Source organism: Triturus cristatus, chromosome 1_2 (genome assembly GCF_964204655.1).
Source record: "Triturus cristatus chromosome 1_2, aTriCri1.1, whole genome shotgun sequence".
Lineage (NCBI taxonomy): Eukaryota > Metazoa > Chordata > Amphibia > Caudata > Salamandridae > Triturus > Triturus cristatus.
Genome location: NC_140580.1, coordinates 210,760,397 through 210,781,048, shown reverse-complemented (window position 1 = coordinate 210,781,048; position 20,652 = coordinate 210,760,397). Strand labels below are relative to the sequence as shown.

Below are 20,652 nucleotides of genomic sequence, written 5' to 3'. Positions count from 1 at the left end.
TGGAAGCTCAATTTCAAAGTTCTTTTTGTAAAACTATCTTCCACTACTGAAGTTTACAAAATATGGGTGAATATGGTGAGCAGATACTTTGCAGGAGGTGTGGACTATCAGGATAGAGTTACACAAATCTGAGCACTCCTTTTTAGTTTTATCATGTTATGTGGTAGCAAAGTGTTTGCTCCTAATGTAGCACTTATCACGTAGGTTAATATTATACTATTGAATCCTGTTAAATATTCATTGACATTTAACATAAAGGGAATGTATAGTACAAAAAAAAGCATTGGCAACCTTAATAGGTCTCTTCTCCCAGAGCTAGCTTTTTTACACTTTTTTAGCCATGTTGTGCAGCACTGCTGAAAGTAGAAAATAAAACTTTGATGTGGCCAGCGCTGGCTGCATCATATCACTTTTTTTTGTATTGCGTGCCAGAGCCAACAAAGAGACTAGGGGGATGTGCGGGAGGGGCTGGGAGCAATCAGACAAGCACAAATACATGCACTCACACGGAGGCTTTCAACAAAAAGAAACATTTAGCTCATACAACCCAAGCAGTGGAAGGACACAAGTGCTTTGGCCATGCATTAGTGGAGGGTTAAACACAAGAAGAGGATGTGAAGACTGCAGGGGTTAACAAATCAGAAGCAAGCAAATGACAGAGACAATGAAGAAAACCAATAGTAATCAATGGTGGGCTCAAAGACCACTGTAAGCAAACAAAGTGTCTCTCAGATGACAGCGCATACGCCATTTCAGGCAAGGGGAAAAAAGTAATAACGGTACCATAAAATAGCTTTGGGGAAATACGTTTAAAAATATGAGTATACATTTCTAGATAAACTGAAATAAATAATACCTGCTGCTTCTATTTACAAATTAATTTGTTTACCCTTCTGCTGGCCCATCATCATGCACAGTAAATGAATATAGGAAAAATGGCATCCCATGGGAAGTGCTGAAGGGAAGAGATACTTTAGGAACTGCAGAAGTATAAAAGGGTGTTCACATTCGTAAATAGGTTTCAAAAAGTGAGGCAGATTTTGTTTGTTAATGCTTACCTTGGCCTCCACTTTCCAAGGCAAGGATTTCAAAGTGGCCATGATATTATTTAGAGATCCAGGAATGGTGCCTTTGGAATAGTACCTGCGATTTGCATTCATATATCTTTCGCAAGGTTGTATTATATACGATGGCTGCCCCTACTCCTCTGCAGGTAGCCAAAAAGCCTTAATCATATTCAGGGCCACTGGAATTATGTGATTGTGCAGCAGCAGCTCTGATTTATGCATAGTGATGGATTTGCCGCATTTGCCACATAATCCATCATCTGCCGTATAATGTGCAGATTTTAACCCAAAAAATATTTTCAAGCTCAGACGGTTCAAAAATGACAAAAAAATGCAGCAAACGTGTCACTGCGCAGAGGAAGCCCTTTGCAAATCTGGACTGGTCACCTTTATGTTGCTTTTTGCTATATTTGGGTGTTAAACTTCTACTAATGACGTGCAGCACATGCCCAAACTCTGTTATTAAGTTTAAAAGTGATAAAATAATGAAGGTATACCATTACAAAATGTGGCGCATTAAGCCTCATAATTAGCTTTTTCTTGCTGCGTAATTTACTCAACCCTTCTGCATGATTTGTCCTTCTCTTTACACGTAATTCCAGTGGCCCTGATCTTATCCGCACAGTAAAACAATTTAGATTGATTCTAGATGCCTAGTTAATCAGTAGGAATTTTATTAGCCCAAATTCCTACTTAGTCTCTGGGCACGTCAATCAGTGCAACCACTTGATAGTTTCAGGGAATTTGGTAGTTCACATCCTTACAAATGATTTGTGTTTCTCAAATTTACAGAGCAAAATGGGATCCAGTGTAACCAGGTCCACCTCATAGCTCACTCCAAGACCCATCTGGTTCTTAGATCCATTTCAAATTCCATCTCTCTCCCACAATGCACATATGCTGTTAGGGCTCCGTGTTTATGCTGCTAAACTATTATAGACAGAAACTGAACCTTATTTTCAGCCATATGAGTATGGTGGGCAGGCTCCAAAGCTAATGAAGGCACCCCTTCAAAAGAAGTGCAGACCACATGGAATGAGTAAGTGACAGGAAATAGTAGCAATTTACCAGAATGAAAGACTCATTTTTAAATTATAAACGTAAACACAGTTGAAACAAACAGTCATCGACAAATTGTTGACAGCACTAATACGGTATTGTGAGAACTTTATACAAAACCACAGAACAACAGGCTGGCTCTAACAAAACCTATGGCTGGGAAGTGACTTTTGCCCCTGCAATGAGAATGCGCCAGTAAGATAAACTGAGAAAACTTCTAAGAAACATGGTGAGCCACAGAAATAAAATAAAACAGACAGCGTAAAAGGATATAGAAGGCAAATAATGTTAATATTTGTAAAGGAGGTTTGGAGTACTGTATGTACTGGTAATATGTGTAAAATCTAAGGGACTCTACTTACTAGAAATTTCCCTTCATTTGTAGAACTAACAGTATTGCATTTGGGAACCACTGTGTGCCTTTCAATCGACTTAGTGGCTTTTCGTCTTTAAGGTGACATCTTGCCTGGCAGCTGCAGGAGCAACTAGGTCACCTACACCATTTATAAAAAACGTTTACTAAATGTCAAAAAGTGCAACACACGCATAGTGGGTTTGTCAAAAATAGAGAAAAGGTACTGGTTCAACCAATAGTAGCTGTTTAGGGAACGTAGATTGGTTTGATTAGTTTAGGCACTATTTTAGGCTCTTCCTGGCTGCATTGTAGTTTTCAGCTTGGCTGGGTCTGGTGGCCTAGTGGACTAATGTGTCCCCTATAAGGACCTGTGTTTGACCTCATGTTTACAGATTCAAATCCCGGTGGGTTCACCCAGCTCTTCGTCCTCCATAGGTCAATGAAATGAGTACTGTTGGGTAACAATAAACATCTGTCATTCAGTACCAAGAGGCCCACTGGTGAACGTGCACTTTACAAATACACTTTATGATATGTTTCCTATTACCTGTCTTGTCCAAAATGTGGGACTAACAGATTTTAAAGCTGTACCATCTCACCTCCATTGGAGGTTTATGGAGCAATAACCGATGCAGGACCGTTTAATGGTGCCGAACTATGGGGTTGTAGTCATCAGATATCTTTAGCTCCTCCTGATAAGAATTTCTATTGGTTTTATTGGCCTAACCTCATTTCACCACTCACAGAAAACAATGGCACATTGATAATAGTGAATGTTGTATTTGTGTGGATCAGACAGTGTGGTGCCTTTAAAGGTTTGTGAGGATCAGAGCGTAGTGCCTTTAAATGAGCTTGAAAGCTCATTTGTTGATACCTAGTCTAAAGCAATATCAGATTGTTGTAGAGGAAGCAATGAATGTATTAATAAATACATTTGAAGATGATATACAACAGCATCTTGCCAGCTATCTGTTGAAGGGTTAGGTATGTAGAAAAATGATTTTCTATAATAATGCATCAACTCCATTTGCTGTACGCTCACTCATATTCCAGATGTTACTCATCTTAACCAAGTATACTTCTCTGAGTGCCTACTGTTGCAATTTCTTGAATCTTGATCTGAATACGACTCACATTATTTTCTTGTGTTTATTTTGTTTTGATAAACGTTTGTATTTGCATTTTTTATGCCCCCAAAAAGGAATTCATCAGCAAGCGACAGTCAACACAATATATCTACGGAAATGTAGACTGTATCTGGGAAACATTGTAAAATTAAGCAATACCCTTTAATTAGAATAAATTGATGTTCAAGTTTGCATGCATTCTTGCCCCATCAGCCACAGTGTTGCACCAATTCAGCCCCATACCTTATGATGTTCTCGTAGGCAGGTTCTTTCCTCTTATGTAGGTTCCTTAAGCAGTCTACGTTCAACTACGCCACGGACTCTCATTCATTTCAAACAATATTCCTCCACACATTTTCTCTACCAATAAGGGATTTATTCTCTTTCTTTTACAGCAAAAGCTTTATTTTGCAACACTGAAGAACATGTGATGTTTCTAGTGCTGTTCTCTGCTTTTTGCAAATATTCCACTATCACAGGTGTGAACTCCTTCCGAGCACAGGAATCCAATAATGAGTCTATTGTTTTAGCATAAAGCCACCAACTTTCCTAAAAAAAAAAAAAGTTTAATAGTGCCGTAATTCAAAGAGGTTGTAATTTAGACAGATCGACAGCTTGGAAAAACGTCAGAGGAAAGAAAACACGCTGCCATTATAAGTACGTGCTTGGTGACTGGAAACTGCAGAATGTTAACACTACAGGAAAACTATTTTCCGAAATAAAACCAATTACCGCTATAATGATACAGCTATGACCTATAATTTAGGTTACTTAATTTTATGAATGGTATTTTCACAATTTAAGACATATGTTCTTTAAATACTATTCATAATGTATTCCTTTTATTAGTTGTCAGATGTATGAACTTTGAAATACACACGAGTGCTTGTGTTTGTGTACAGTAGCCTCTGTAGTACTTTTAAGCCACTAATAACCTCGGTACTAACAGCGCCTTGGACCAACTCCAGCACTAATCATTTCCATGACAGCACGTTATTCTCTCTCCCGGGAACAGCCCAGAGGCAGAATGACAAATTTACAATAAATGAAGCTAGTAAACCCAAGATGTTCTCTTGTTCATGTATTTGCAAAGTAGGTAACTACAAATGTAGAGGAAATGCTTTGAAAGGCTGGAATCGGGGAATGTTGAAAACTGAGCCATCGTGAACAAATACTAACGTTTTTGTGACAAAGTAACATGGTGTCTGCTCTTTAATACTCCTCTAAATTGTGACTATAGTTAGTTTTTGGACTAACAACTCGATTTTTTCTCTTTAACTAGGGCCACCAGGAGGAAAGGGCAAGAGAGGACAAAATGGAGATCCAGGTATGTTTATGACAAGGTTAACCACCATTTTTCGTTTGTGAGATTCTTTCTACTATGTAGGCAATCACAGCAGGCAAAACGGACAAGGGTAAAAGTGGATCGCCGCTCCTAATATTTAAATCTTGATTCAGAGAATCAGGATTTTCTTCCTGGAAATACAAGTATTGAAATGGAAAAGTCCACCTACGGGTGGGAAATTTCCCTTTGAGGAAGGAGGAGGAATGGGATAGGTCAACTTTTGTGAACACCCACAAAGACAAAACTATATCAGATTTACAAATATTTGAAAGCCAGTTTCTCAGTTCTGCAAATATTTGACATATAAGAGAACAAAAAACTTGATGTATATTTGTGTACAAAGTGGGATGGTGAAAGATCACCCTCATTTTCAATAAGGATAATGGGCCATATGTATGAAAATGCCCATTTGCGATTCTCAAATAGCGATTTATTGCGAATCGCTATTTGAGAATCGCAAAACCCTATGTATGTAGGATGTGCAATACATTTTGTGAATCCTACATATTCCTTAATTGCAAATCGCAAATTGCAATTCGCAATTAAGGAATATCTCCCCATTCATTCCTATGGGCCTAGAGACCCATAGGGATGAATGGAAAGACATTCTCAATTTGCGATTCCCAATTAGAGAATCGCAAATTGCGAATGCAATTTCAAGGGTGCCAGGGTGTCAAAAGTACACCCTGTTGCACCCCTGAAATGAGCATGGGTGCAGATGTGGAGCACAAACATGCCCTAAGGGCATGTATGTGAGTCACATGGCACTTTGAAAAATGCATAAAAGTGCATTTTTCAAAGAAATCGCAAATTACCACCAACTTGAAGTTGGTCCTTAAGTCCAATTTGCACTTTTTCTGTGCTTTTTACATTGCATTTAAGGAATCGCAATTTGCGATTCCTTAAATGCAATCGCAAAATAGGGAATTGCAAAATTTGCGAATCCTTATTTTGCGAGGGGTGGTTTGTGTCATACCTATGACACTGCGATCGCAAACGCCGAAATTCTGCGAATTTCGGCGTTTGCGATCCCAAAAATGCCTTCATACATATGGCCCTTAAATTAATAGGTCTTGTCATACAAATGGTACAAAAATTAGATGAAATCTAGTGAAATAAATGCACTACTTCCCTATTGATAAACTGGCAGACTTTTTTTGGTAGAAAATCCACTTGATATTGAATTAGAATTTCCGGATGCATTCCTTCAAGACCTACTCCTGGAAAACAAAATAAGCTTTGTGAGTAACTCAAACATCAAAGATATGAGTCAAGAGTAAACTGCTTTCTACTCTACATTTCATTGTGAATGGAACCCCGCTTGCCCGCCTCACAGGGACATTTGTAAGCAGGTCTTTGCTAGGTTAACAGCACCAACAGAATCCATCGTCACCCTGTTATCAGACACAATAGTTACATACTTGCATATAGACAGCAGAAGAGGAGAATGGCTCTTGGTTAAAACCTGTGCTTATAGATACAGATGTCTCAATTGAAAGTATTTGCACACCGTTCACATAGGAATATAAATATATCTCGAACCCGGCCTGAAAATAGAAGTGCATATCTTATTGTCTACCTAATATATATAAAATGCAGTATGAAGACTACATTTTTTGGATAGCAATAAGGATTTACTATAAGTAAAGTCTTTAACTTGTTGGCTTGCTTATTACCATTGCAAAGAATTTGACCACCCAAAACTGTTTTGGAGTTGTGAACAGCCACATGCTGTGTGTCACTATCACCACACAATCAGCACAAAAAGCACTAATATGGCTTCAATAGCATCCATCACCTGTTTTAATCATTGTTTTGGCTCAATTGGCTACAGAGAGTAAGATCAAACCAAAATGTATGCAGGGCACCTTTCTTTGTCAATTTCCTGCATTTGTATGAACAGACTCACTTGTCTGCAAAAAAACAAACCCATGCAAAAAGCTGGAATTCACTCCTACTTATTTTGATGTAATAGATTTAAAAACTTTTGGTCAAACACGAGCCACTAATTTGTATTTCTTTCTGTTTTTAAAACGTCTCTAATGCACAGACAGGCTAGAGGGCATTGTATGAAAAGCAATACATCAAATAAAATAGGTACAAAGTAATCCATGAAACATACAGCAATTTCTTATTTAAAAGAAGCAGTGAAAGTCTAATGATAGTATAGCAATACTAATAATAGGACGCCATTTGGTCAGTGTCTGGCTGCTATCTGAAGAACCACTTATTTGTCATTTATCCTCAGAAAACTATTGAGATCTGTTGACAACGGCCTATTCATCATTTCTAAATTTAAAATATATTAGAGCATTCACAGATTGTTGTCAAATATTGGGGACACATTTTAGAATGCTCCCCACATAAATCTTGGGTAGGAAACTAATTTATACATATTTGCAAAGAATTTGGAAATATTCCTTTTTACAGAGCATTGGATTGGAGTATGTTTCTTAAGAAACTGAGTGCATGGATACCAGTCATAGGTTTGAGTGATATAGAAGATTAAAATGTAAACATAGTTTTAAGGAGATATAAATTGCCCGTGGGCAGTGTTCTGTTCCATACACACAGTGTATGGTCAAGACAGAAACTGAAAGTGCTACTGACACCCCCTTTCTAAAGTGTAAACAATTTAAAAACAAAGCTGCTAAACTGTCTTGTGCGTTAACGGTGACGGAACCCTTTTGGTTCCTGATGGACTCCGTAGAACTATGACGTAAATGTTTGGGTGTGGTGAATATAGTTCATGGTTAGAACGTTGAGTTTACAGTTACACACTGAGGAATAAAGACATGTAATACTAAGCTCCATGTGTGGCGTATTCATGTACGAGTACCCAGGCTGGGGAGAATGCTACAACTGGCAACAAGGATGGGATACGTAAGCCGAAGTTCAACAGTGCCATGGTCCAGCATGCCACACGGGCCTTAGTCGATGTGAACATAGATGTTTGGTGTATGTGGAGTCACTCCAGCTACTGTAAAGCATTTGATGATAACAAAAGGCTCACTGAGAAGTTTACTCATCATTGGCCAGAAACCTGCTGTTAAGGCAAGGGAAGAGGTACTGCACCACTATGCAGCTCAGAGCCACATGACATACAGATTGTTAATGTTAAAGGCAGCTACCACCAGGTACAGAGAAGTGCGAGAAGCAGCAACAGACAAGGGCGAGAAAGCGCTAGCAGCAAAAGAGCCAAACACAGAAAAGCACTAAAAACCAGGTTGAGGAATTATTGTGTTACTTACCAAAAGCTGAGTAAAGAGAGTCATCATACCACCTCTGTGGGCACAGTGACCCAGTAGAATACCCAGTTTGTGAATACAGAGCTGTTGACCTATTAAGAGGACACTACCGGAAGTATTGAGTGTGTTCACAACTTGAGAGTCCTTCTAGAGTTGAAAACTGTTGTTAAACCACTATCTCTGTTTGACACTGCTAAAAAGCAGAATATTGGTAATAGATTGAGTGCATTGATAGATACATAAGTCATATACCATCAATCAAAGACGAGTTAAATCTCAAGTTCAATCCGGTGCCAAATGTCGATTACGTAAGATATATTTTCAGTCAGGAATGACAGAAAGCTGGTAGAACAATTGGCAAATTTGTTGAGAGACTTGATACGCTCATTAAACACTGTAAGTTCAATGAATTCAATGATGCGATACGCCTCCGAGTTATCGACTGATGTATGTCAGGTTCATTCAGACGATTAATGCTGAGAGAAATCCTTAGTCTGGAGTGAGTTTTCATGGCTGCTAGTGCTGAGGAATGTGCTGCTGTCATGGAGGCTGGTAATGCCAAGAATGAGTCAGTCATGAAAGTGAAAATTAAGCAGAAACACAAAGCTGTAGGACACAAAGTGATGTATCTAAAGGGAAACGAAATTTAGATGTAGGTAAATGTCCAAAAGTATGCAAAGGCTGTGGGAAGGAGAATGATTTTGTAACAGTTTGCAAGGCGAAGGAAAAGCTAAGTGTGTTATGACGAAAAAACATAATGGATGCCCGAACATTCCTGAATCGACATTCTACGCATGCCCACAAGGCCAAGCAGAAGCACCAGCTGAGGCAAATCAACACCAAATGAAGTTGACCATCGTTTGAATCGTCGTCCAAGAGTTTTCAGTTTCCTTGTCAAGTGACAGTGAGGAAGACCGATGTTCAAAGTAGATGTTTACCACAGAAAAATGTGTGCACACTGAGTGAGTCAAAGAAAAGTCGACGAGTAAAATCACATAAGCAATTCAAATATTGTCCGAAAATTGCAAATAAATGGTTGCTCTATACCTTTTATTATCGACAGTAGTGCGTCAATAAACATTATGCCTGAGGAGAAATACAATTAACTGTCTCCATTGTCCCATCTCACACCATCAAAGACTAAAGTGTACACCTGGGCTGCATCGCCACCATTAAAGAGGCAGGGTTCATTAATAGCAATCATGAAGCACAAAAGGATGAAAATATAGGCACCCATTCATGTACTTCAAGGTACTGTGTTCAGTTTCAATACTGCTGCTGATATGGGACTGATATCTGTGAACTACAACATGAATGTTCATCAGAAATTAGTAAGTCAGTTCCTGCCGTTGTTTCATGGATTGGGAAAACTTAAGACCATGAAAGTGCAACTGCATAAGACATAGACAAATTGCATTTCATCTACAAGAAGCTGTTGCGAAAGAGATTGAGACATCACTTAAGCATGATAGCATAGAGTATCTACTGGCCGAACTCCATGGGATTCGCCATAGTGGTAGTGCCCAAAAAGGACAGTGAAGGAGCTGTCTGTATCTGTGTTGATATGCATCAAGCCAACAAGGCAATTGAAAGAGAACAATATCCCGGTCCGCACATTGCCAACATGATCACACAGCTAAACTTCTATCGCCTTGATCTGAACAAAGGGTATCATGAATTAGAGTTAGAAGAAAATTGCAGGTACATCACCACCTTTTCTACCCTTATTACTTTATTCAGATATAAATGATTACGTTTCAGTGTGTCGTCAGCTGCTGAACTTTTTCACGATGTCATTCGACATATCATGCAACCTGTCATGAATGCTTTCAATTACAGTGATGACATTTTTAGTTTTCGGAGCTCCATAAAAGCAACATGATAAAGCTCTTACACAAGTGTGTTATTTACTTGCTGATGCAGGTTTAATTTTCAATGCTGAGAAATGTGAGTACCACAAAACAAAATTTTAATTATTTGGCCATATCCTTTCTGATTGGGGTATGACATTTGATCCAGGTAAAGTACAAGCTTTGTCAGCCACCAATCCCCCACAAAATGTTTCCATGTTACGTCCATTCCTTTGCATGGTCAGTTTCTGTTCCAGATACATACACGATTTTGCCACAGTAAGTGTTCCCTTAAGAAACTTTAAAAAAAAGAAATCCTTCATTTTACTTGTCACACGAATGTGAACAAAGTTTTAAGAAAATCAAGCATGCAATTTAGAGTGCTATTGAAATGGCCGACTTTGATCCAAAGCTCCATTCTGACGTTGTTATTGACATAAGCCTGGTCAGGTTGGGCATGATCTTTGCCCAACACAGGGGACACCTAAATGTTCGAAGGCATATTGTGGCCTATGCAAGAAGACGTTTGTCACAAACTGAACTCGCCTATTTGCAACTGGAGAAAGAATGCTTTGTGATGGTGTGGGCTTGTGTTCCTATATGGAAAACCTTTCACTCTTGTAACGGATCTTCATGCATTGCTTACCATCTTTGGCAACTAAATAACCAAGATCTTCCTAGAATTGAATGTCGGTGTTTGCAACAATAGGAATATGACTACACTATTGTTCACCGACCAGGGAAAGATCAAAACCCAGCTGACTACTTTTCACAAGTGCCAGTACAGTGTCCTGCTAACACTTTCAGAGTGGCCGAAGCCTACATTAACATCATTGTAAGGTCCAATACGCCTGCCTCTATTTCATTAGAACAAATCATTGCTGCAACGAGCAAAGATAGCATGTTGATGCTAAAAGACATTATTGCACATCAACCCTGGAAACAGCACATTCGACCTCCCACATGTGACAATGAATCTCAAAAGTAAAAAAATTTGAAAGATGAACTGTCCATTACTCGAGAAGGTATTGGTTACTCGAGAAGGTATTGTCTTATGAGGTTCAAGAATTTTTATGCCGGAGAGTCTGCGACAACATGAAGGACGTCATGAAATTATTACCACACAACGAGTTCTTTGAGATCGAGTTTAGTTTTCTTATCTTGACAAGAGAGTTGAAAGAGAGTTTAAGGCCTGTCATTTGGACAATTGCTTCTAAAACCAATCAATATGCCTTGAATATGTCTGATTCAAAAGTAACTACGCAAAAGAGGGTTAACCTATGTTATTGTGATCTCTTTGGATCGAGAGATTGGTTGCGGGGTCTGATTATATCTCAAGAAAGTGAAGGATCCGCACAAGCGTGAAGTACTGCGATCCTGGCATCTCTTGGATATTTTTGTAGGATCCCCACCCACAGGTACCACCTGTGGCAAGCTTCATCATTAGATCCTCACCCACTACACCTAGTGTGAGTGGGTGAGCTTAACGCAGTTTGGAAGTGGAGCTCTTGTTCTAATAATGAGGGATAATCAGTGAGTTAAAATGATTTTCCGGATCCTAGCTCTTTTTAATATAAAGGCCTTTGGCAGAGATAAAAACAGTGAGGCTAAGCACAGTGAGTATGCTGGGTCAGCTATGAGGCTGCAGTCTACTCTTCATAAAATTCCTGAATGAATATGTAAAATAAATGTTGTTATGAACAGAACGTTGTGTGGCCTGAATCTATTGTCTAACCACTCCAACATTCATCTTTTGAAGTATACCTTGTCCTCATAAAATTGAGTTAATAGTAGACATTTGTAGCCTCTCCGATAATTACTCAGAGTCTTTTTCACTCATGCTCTTAGGATTGACCTGGAGAACACAGCTTTATTGCCTACAGAGAGCCTTGACATTCCCACTTCACCTCTCCACACTAGTGAAACCGGATCAGGCATAGAACCACGTCACCACAAGCCCAGCAAATTTGTCAGACTTAGCTCAGCCCTACACAAACATTCTTCATCAGTTCGAGGCATGGGCTGAGCCAGCCAGAGAAACTCTATCTCTCCTCAGTCACATCTCAGAGTGATGAACTCAGTCACCAAATGTGATGAAAACAAACTGGTACCACTTCAGGTTGTGGAGGAATGCCACAGCCAGCTCGTCCATACGCAAGTCACAGTAAAATAGACCATTAATGCGAGGCCTCTGTGTGATCTGAACAAAAGGGTAGTGTACATCTGCGCACCAAAACACTTTCATCCTGGACCTCAGGGCATATGATAAAATCAAATCAAACAACATTTGAAGGAGGCATCTTATATGTAGGATTTCCCACTGGCCGAAGTTAAGAAATAACTGAGCCCTGTGTTCAGCGGCCACGTTGTTCCGTTTGCTTTGATATACCCTGTCGCAAATCTCACACTTGTCCAGTAATACATTTGGGACTTGGGTTATCCCGACTATTCTAAAATGCTGAACCATTCTTGAGCCCAATGATGTTTCAAATAACAAATTATGATACCCCGAAGGCATGCGTCAGAGAACTGTGATTTGGGTATAATGGAAGAGGAGAATAAATAATTTAGAAATTTGTAGCAGGACTAAGTAGCGCACATAGACTATAAATAGCTGCAATAACCTACTGACCTTTTTGTTGAACATTTTACTTACACTACTGAAATCATTATATTCAATTCCGTTTTGTCTAAAAAATACTTTTCTTGGCAAATCTGGCATTCTGGTGGAGGAGGTGGGCATGAATGCTTCACTCCCTATGAAATATATAGAACTGGCAGAAAGAAGTATAGACTTTGACGTTTCACTGGCGAGGCAGAGATTTATATTTCACTGGAATCACATTTCTAAAATGTGAAAGTGTTTTTGATAGCACTGCAAGCTATAGGCCAGAAGGGTGGCATGGAAGGGCAAAGGAACCTAGCTAGAAACACCAGCTGTAACAGTCAGTGCAACGTCATACATACCCAGCAGTTCTTCTACCCTGCCAGCATACGGGAAGGAGGCCGGCTCTCAATGCCGCCCGCGAATGGCCCTGCAGATGGTGAAATACGTTCTCCCTGAAGTGACAAACCAAAATTATTCAGCAAATTCTTAGTGGCGAAGTCATCTAGATGCCCACCCATACCAATGGGCTGCATTTATCCTGCACGTTTCACGTGAGTCGCTAAAGCACTGTAGATTCCTGCTTCTTTTTTTTTTTTAGTTTAACGTACGTCTTTGGTGAAGTAAAATGTCACAACTTTGTCATTCCTCCTCCTAATAGAAATATAGCTAATTTAAAGATCCGGTGGAGGCGGAGCGTACACATCCCTACTGGAGTCAGCAACAACAGATGGGGATATAAGACCGATCCAAGCTACAGAACAAATTTTATTCAGGCCACAAGAGATAACTGTGCACTCATCCCAACACAACATCTTTGAAACTCGTGGACTACTAGGACGCGTTGAAGCGTAATACCTATCTGTATACAAAGATGTCACTGTTAGCAGTGGAGGTGTACGCATTTGTTAAGTTCTTTTTCTTTATAACCTTCAAAAAGGTCAATATTTAAAGCTTAGTACAGTTATTCGAGTTTTTTGCTCTGGGATATAGAAATGAAAATTATGACATTTGGGAATATTGATATTGCCTTCGTAGTTATATATGTTCGAAAAACATGATTCTGCAGAAGATGCACTTTGCAGAAAACAGTTCTGGTTCGTTTCCTGCGCAGTGCCATTACCTATATAAGATCGCATCAAAATATGAAATGACGCTGGAAAGATTCAGCTAACCAAATCATGAATTTTTATGGCTCAAATAGGCAAGCATTAGACACAATATACTTTATAAGAACTTTGCAAAACTTAACTAGAGGGGAAGAAAAGTCAACACACCCCTAGTTAAGAGGAAAAATTGGATCTGGTGTGATGTCCCTGCTTTTCTTTGAGAAGGTGGCCAATAGTTGGACAAGAGAATGAAGCCATGAAACGCCTATTGTCGAGCATCTCGTATTAATAGCTGATGGAGACATAATTGTTTTGTGACAACAACCTTCTCTCATGGGAGTCTTTAGCTGTCACCCTAAACCGGTGACTATAGAGAGCACTGCCATGCCACCTCAAGATCCTGTGGCAATGCCCAGGTGTGCCGAGTATAAAAGAATGACGTATTCCTACCCTGGCCTTCTGACGAATGCTATTCAGATGAATTATCTGAATTGCTTTGTAATTTTCCTTCCAAGCTGTGTAGGAGAGATTCGAGTGTTGATTTAATGTCTGGATTGCAGACTTACTTTAGGCTTCATTACAAGTGCCCTCGTCAGATGGAAGAAGTATCACACCCAATCAAATCTGACACAAAGGTGATTGGAATTAAAGGGTGCAATAATTATTGACTAGTCTGGCTTTTTGGGGAATAACATAACTAGTTTGGTGCTCATGGCACCAACATCTGCATGTCTCTGTGTATGCAGGGCCTGTTTCCCTTGTTGAGTTCTGGCAAGCTTGACCTTCCAAAATGTTATGGAGGATGCAAACTTTATTGCCCCCAGTAGTTATCAGGAGGGGCAGGGTACATTATACTACTTCTAATTGCAATTGAAGGTGCAAGAAACATCCTATCTCTTCTAATTACAATTTCTACAGGGATCAGAATTTAAGAGGCTGCTTGTGTAAGTAGGCCCTTATTATGTGCCAATGGTTGCAGGTGGTGGATACTAGCACTCATTTTTGTGGTTCATTATTTGTTGGCAAGCGAAATCTCATCGGATGGACGGGGTTCATCTGGTAAGTCATTAACAATCACTCTTCTAGCACGAGGAAGTAGGCTTTGAGTGTAGTCTTGCTCACGAGGAGCAGGGGGAGTGCTCTTAAATCAACCTGAATCAAATTTTAGCTTAGAAGGGCTAGAAGGTTTCAAAATTGAACTTTGATGCAGCGCGCTGGACTTGTTTAAAAAGGTTTTAATGACTCAGCATAGATTGCAACTGAGGAAAAAGATGGTGAGAGATTCTGAGATATTTCAGAGGGAGGTTCCATTGTTAACTTTGAATACTTGGATCTGTAATTTACACAGAGTCCTTCTCTAATGGATAACCACCCAACCTGGTGATGACAGGGAGATGGAGGTGTATGTTTGGAAAGGTTATACTACAATCTCCTTGTGAAGATTTAAATTTTATCCGACTGGTAACAGGAGTAGAGAAAGAGAGGGACCAGTATTATTATACAATAGTCGAGTTTACATAGAGGTACTTCAATATTACTGCATAATTCAAAATCTGTGTTAGGGGAAATATGCATACAGTATGATTCCCATATTACTGCAGCAATCACAATAAAAATAATCATGTATAGTTCTATCTCATTATACTGAGGTCAACCATATCGACCTACAAAAATATTGTATCCACTACATTGCCTACCGTTAGGCCACAGAATAAGTATATATTTAATAATCGTAACTCCACTTACTCGTCTTCACTTAGCACCTGATTGGTTATATGTCAGAATAGTTATAACAGAAATATCATCTGACATAAACATTGTGTCCTAAATTATGTTTACAAACATCCCCTTGGATGTAGAGTTTCTATTATTTGATATTTCAGGAGACTGTATTTAGGACAGAATAATATCGACAAAAGATATTTTGACAACGACATTCTGTTACCACACCCACGTGCTTACACCAAGGTAGTGACTGCGATATTATTTCATAACACGTGGATTATAGTAAGTGTATACCTCATGTATGAGCCCTATAATAAACTACTGCTTACATTTAAAAGACACGATTAATACCTTTTAAAAAAATGAACGTTCTGTGGGTGGATGCAACAGGGGCGAAAATTCAAAGCATTAAAATGGGCCAGCCACACCCGCTGGGTAGGTCTTATCCACCGAAGCTCCGTACCAACTTCTCTTTTGTACAGAATTAAAAGTTGCCAAAAAGTTGCAGGAGTGCATGAGCTTGGTGGAGAAGACAAAGACGGGTAACGTTGTCAAATAAAAGGACTATACAGAAAAGTCAAGCGGTGTATGTTAAGGGTATTTTCAAGTTTAAAATATTTAAAATGCACCGAAACAGATTAAAAGACTAATATTTTAATATTTCAGAAATATGCAGGCCTACTGACTTGTTGAACCATTTACTTTTACGAGGTATGGATGCTTTCTAACTCTATATGTTTAGACTGTGGTCAGAGGTAATCATCCATAGTTCCAAGGTGATACACCAAACAGTACTCACCTGCTCTGTTTTGGATGATATTGGACAAGCTGTAAAGTGTGCTTAAGGGAAAAAGTCAATACCCACAGTTAAATTCTAGTTGATTAACAGAACAACAGGCAGTAGCGGTGTGAGAAGTTGGCCTGGCATATGCTGGTCCACTTCTCACATTGGTGGGCAGAGTGTGGGATTCCAGCTTGCCATTGTTTTACCAGAAAATCTCTATTTGAATTACTAACTGAAAACCACTTAAGGTACTCAAGGTACATATAAAGTCAAGCTAGTATCAATAAGTTCTACTGAACTTAGAGCTGTTTGTGAAGGGACAAGCACACCCTTGCTACAGCTCAAGCTAGGTTTAGTAGGCCACAACTAGTGTAGGTAGTACAACACTGCACAACACTAGTATGCCTCACCAGGATGGAGCCAGTGGGTCTATCCCATCTCAGTACAAAGATATAGCCTACACTGAGCTGAAGGCCTTATGCTTTGCAAGAAATCTGAGGGTGGGCAGGAGTCCCTCATCACAACACCTGATAGATCTGCTAGTAGCAGATGACCTGAGACAAGCTCTAGGAGCTAGTGGGTCTGGATCAGGGGGTGGGTCACACATAGTCTCTGGGTCTGATGATGAAAATCAAGATGACCTGGACTCTGTGGGTGAAGGGCCAGACCCAGAAGGGTCTGAAGAGAATAGAGGAAATCTCCCTAAGAGAGCTGAAAGAGTGGGAGACAGGCCTAGGTCCCTCTCAAGGGACTCTGACAGGTCATATCACTCTGGAAGAGAATCTATTCCGCAGAGGAACTCCAACTTTCCCAGGGAGTCCTCCTCTGAAAGAAGGTTCAAGATGCTCCAGTATGAGGAAGCTAGGCTTGCCCTCAGAACCAAGCAATTGGCCTTAGATAGGGAAGCCTTCGAGCTCCAAAGAGCTTCAAAGAAGGAGGGGTTAGATGCCCCTGGTGGCAGCAACAGTGTCCCTAGAGGCAGAGATTACATGCCAGATCATAGGAACCTGTCCAAGGTTGTTCCTCCCTACCAGAGTGGGGATGATATCCACAAATGGATAACTGCTATGGAGAGGGCCTGTAAAGTTCAACAGGTCCCCCAGAAACAGTGGGCAGCAATCTTGTGGCTCTCCTTTTCAGACAAAGGGAGAGACAAGCTCCTCACTGTTAGAGAAGAGGATGCTAATGATTATGAAGCCCTGAAGAGTGCTTTGATAGATGGGTTTGGCTTAACCACTGAACAGTACAGGTTGAAGTTCAGAGACACCCTGAAAGCACAGACTCAGGATTGGACTGACTTTGTTGATTGTGAAACCAAGGCTCTAGAAGGTTGGCTGGTGGGTAGTAGAGTAACTGATTTTAAGGGATTGTATAATCTTATAATGAGAGAACAGCTCCTTAATAACTGCCAGAACCAGTTGTTGCATCAGTACCTGGTGGACTCTGATCCGACCTCTCCCCAAGAATTGGGAAAGAAGGCAGACAAATGGGTCAGAACCAGGGTGAGGCAGAAAAACCAGAACCAAGGTGGTGACACTAAGAAGCAAGATCCTAAAGGCTCAGATAAGGGTGGGGATAAATCTAAAGATCAGAAGTCTTCACAAGGGCCCCAAAAATCTGCAACTGGTGGGGAGTCACAATCCAACAAGGGAAAAGGCCAAAGGAAGCCCTGGTGCAAATTCTGTAAACAGAAAGGGCACTGGACTTCTGACTGTACAAAGTCCAAAGACCAAACCACCACCACTCCAGCCCCTAAGGCAACTGTTCCCCCTAGTACAGCAAGTGGTGGAGGTAATACTCAGAATAAAGGTGTAGTAGGGTTGACCCTGGGTTCTGATGTGGACTCTGGCCTAGTCAGAGTACCAACACAGGCATTGCTTGTTTGTGAGGGAGACCTTGATATGTCATTCCTAGTGAGCCCCAGTAACCTGGGCAAATACATACAGCAGCCTGTCATAAATGGCAAACAGGCTTTGGCATTTAGGGACACAGGTGCTAGTGTCACCATGGTGGCAGAGGATCTAGTGGACCCTACACAGATCATCCTGGGTGAAATGTACCAGGTAACCAATGCAAGCAACACCACGACCAACCATAGTCTGGCAGTTGTTAATTTCTCCTGGGGAGGGGTAACTGGCCTCAAAAAGGTAGTAGTCAGTGCAGACCTCCCTGTCGAATGTTTGTTGGGCAATGATCTAGAGACTTCAGCCTGGTCTGAAGTAGAATTATGGACTCATGCTGAGATGTTGGGCATACCTGCAGAGGTATTTGCTGTGACCAGGTCACAAGCTAAAATGCATAAAGCTGAACCAGCTCTAGATCCTGAAACTATGGACCAGGTGCTACCCAAGAGGAGGAGCAGTAGGGTTAAGGCTGGGCCTTCCCCTCTGTCTCAGATCTCAGATTCCCCTCCTGAGGGAGGAGAAGCAGAGCCTGTAGAAGGAACTGCCCCAGAGGAACTTGAGCCTGGTCAGGTTGAGTTCTTGGGGGCAGGGGGCCCTTCCAGGGAAGATCTGAGCAAAGAGCAACAGTGCTGCACCACTCTTGAACCCCTCAGACAGCAGGCTGCTGCTGAGGCTGCTGGGAGTGCTAGTGGGTCCCATAAGGTTTATTGGGATGAGGGGCTCCTATACTCTGAGGCTAGGGAGCCAACCCCTGGAGCCACCAGGAGGTTGGTGATTCCTCAGAAGTTTAGGGGGTTCCTCTTGACCCTAGCACATGATATCCCATTGACAGGTCACTTGGGCCAAAACAAGACCTGGGATAGGCTTGTACCACATTTTCATTGGCCACATATGTCTGAGGACACAAAGGAGTTTTGTCGCTCCTGTGTCACTTGTCAAGCCAGTGGCAAGACAGGTGGCACAACAAAGGCACCCCTGATACCACTACCTGTGGTGGGGGTTCCCTTTGAAAGGGTAGGGATTGACATTGTTGGTCCCCTTGACCCACCAACAGCATCTGGGCACAGATTTATACTGGTGGTAGTGGATCATGCCACCAGGTATCCAGAAGCTATACCCCTAAGGACTACCACAGCTCCTGTGGTAGCAAGAGCCCTCATTGGAGTTTTCTCCAGGGTGGGTTTTCCAAAGGAGGTCATCTCTGACAGAGGTTCTAACTTTATGTCAGGATATCTTACTGCAATGTGGAAGGAGTGTGGTGTAAACTACAAATTCACTACTCCCTATCACCCACAATGCAATGGGTTAGTTGAGAGATTCAACAAAACCCTAAAGGGAATGATTAAAGGACTCCCAGAGAAGCTTAGGCGAAAAGGGGACCTTTTACTTCCCTGCCTTCTGTTTGCATACAGGGAGGTCCCTCAGAAGGGGGTTGGCTACAGCCCTTTTGAACTTCTGTTTGGGCACCCTGTTAGAGGACCATTATGTCTGGTGAAAGAGGGATGGGAGTTATCTCTCAAACCTCCCAAACAAGATGTAGTGGACTATGTACTTGGTCTCCGCTCCAGGATGGCTGAGTACATGAAGAAGGCCACCAAAAACTTTGAGGCAAGCCAAGAACTCCAAAAAGCTTGGCATGACCAAAAGGCTGTCTTGACTGTTTACCAGCCAGGCCAGAAAGTGTGGGTGTTGGAGCCTGTGGCCCCAGCAGCTCTCCAGGACAAATGGAGTGCCCCCCATACAATTGTTGAGAAAAAGGGAGAGGTCACCTACTTGGTAGATCTGGGTACTCCCAGGAGCCCTCTTAGAGTGCTCCATGTCAACAGACTTAAGCCATATGTGGACAGGGCTGCCATGAGCTTGCTCATGGCAACTGATGAGGACCAGGAGGAGGAGAGTGACCCTCTCCCTGACCTCCTCTCTCAGAACCCTGATGATGGGTCAGTTGAAGGTGTTGCTTTGGCAAGCAGCCTCACTGAACATCAGCAAACTGAATGTAGACAAGTGCTACAGCAGTTTAGACATATGTTTAGCCTGACCCCAAGTCAGACTTCCTGGTGCACCCATGAGGTGGACACTGGAGAGGGTCTGCCTGTCAAGAGTAAAATCTACAGGCAACCTGACCATGTCAGGGACTGTATCAGGACTGAAGTCCAGAAAATGTTGGAGCTAGGTGTTATTGAGCCCTCAGATAGCCCTTGGGCTAGCCCAGTAGTACTTGTCCCAAAGCCTCACACCCAGGGCGGTAAGAAAGAGATGAGGTTTTGTGTTGACTACAGGGGCCTCAATGCAGTCACCAGGACTGATGCCTACCCAATCCCAAGGGCAGATGAACTAATAGATACTTTGGCCTCAGCCAAATATCTAAGTACATTTGACCTTACAGCTGGCTATTGGCAAATCAAATTAGCTGATGATGCCAAGGCTAAAACTGCATTTTCGACCCCTGGTGGGCACTATCACTTTGTGGTAAT

General features: G+C 41.3%; 1 protein-coding gene across 3 annotated transcripts in view; it reads left to right on the top strand.

Moving 5' to 3' along the window:
- Positions 1–20,652, top strand: part of COL13A1 (collagen type XIII alpha 1 chain) — a 583,842-nt gene that overhangs the window by 166,378 nt on the left and 396,812 nt on the right. For all 3 annotated transcript variants that reach the window (XM_085603477.1, XM_085603475.1, XM_085603476.1), the window contains exon 3: positions 4,891–4,935. In XM_085603477.1, coding sequence (XP_085459603.1) covers positions 4,891–4,935 — 45 coding nt within the window. The remainder of the gene's footprint in view (positions 1–4,890; positions 4,936–20,652) is intronic.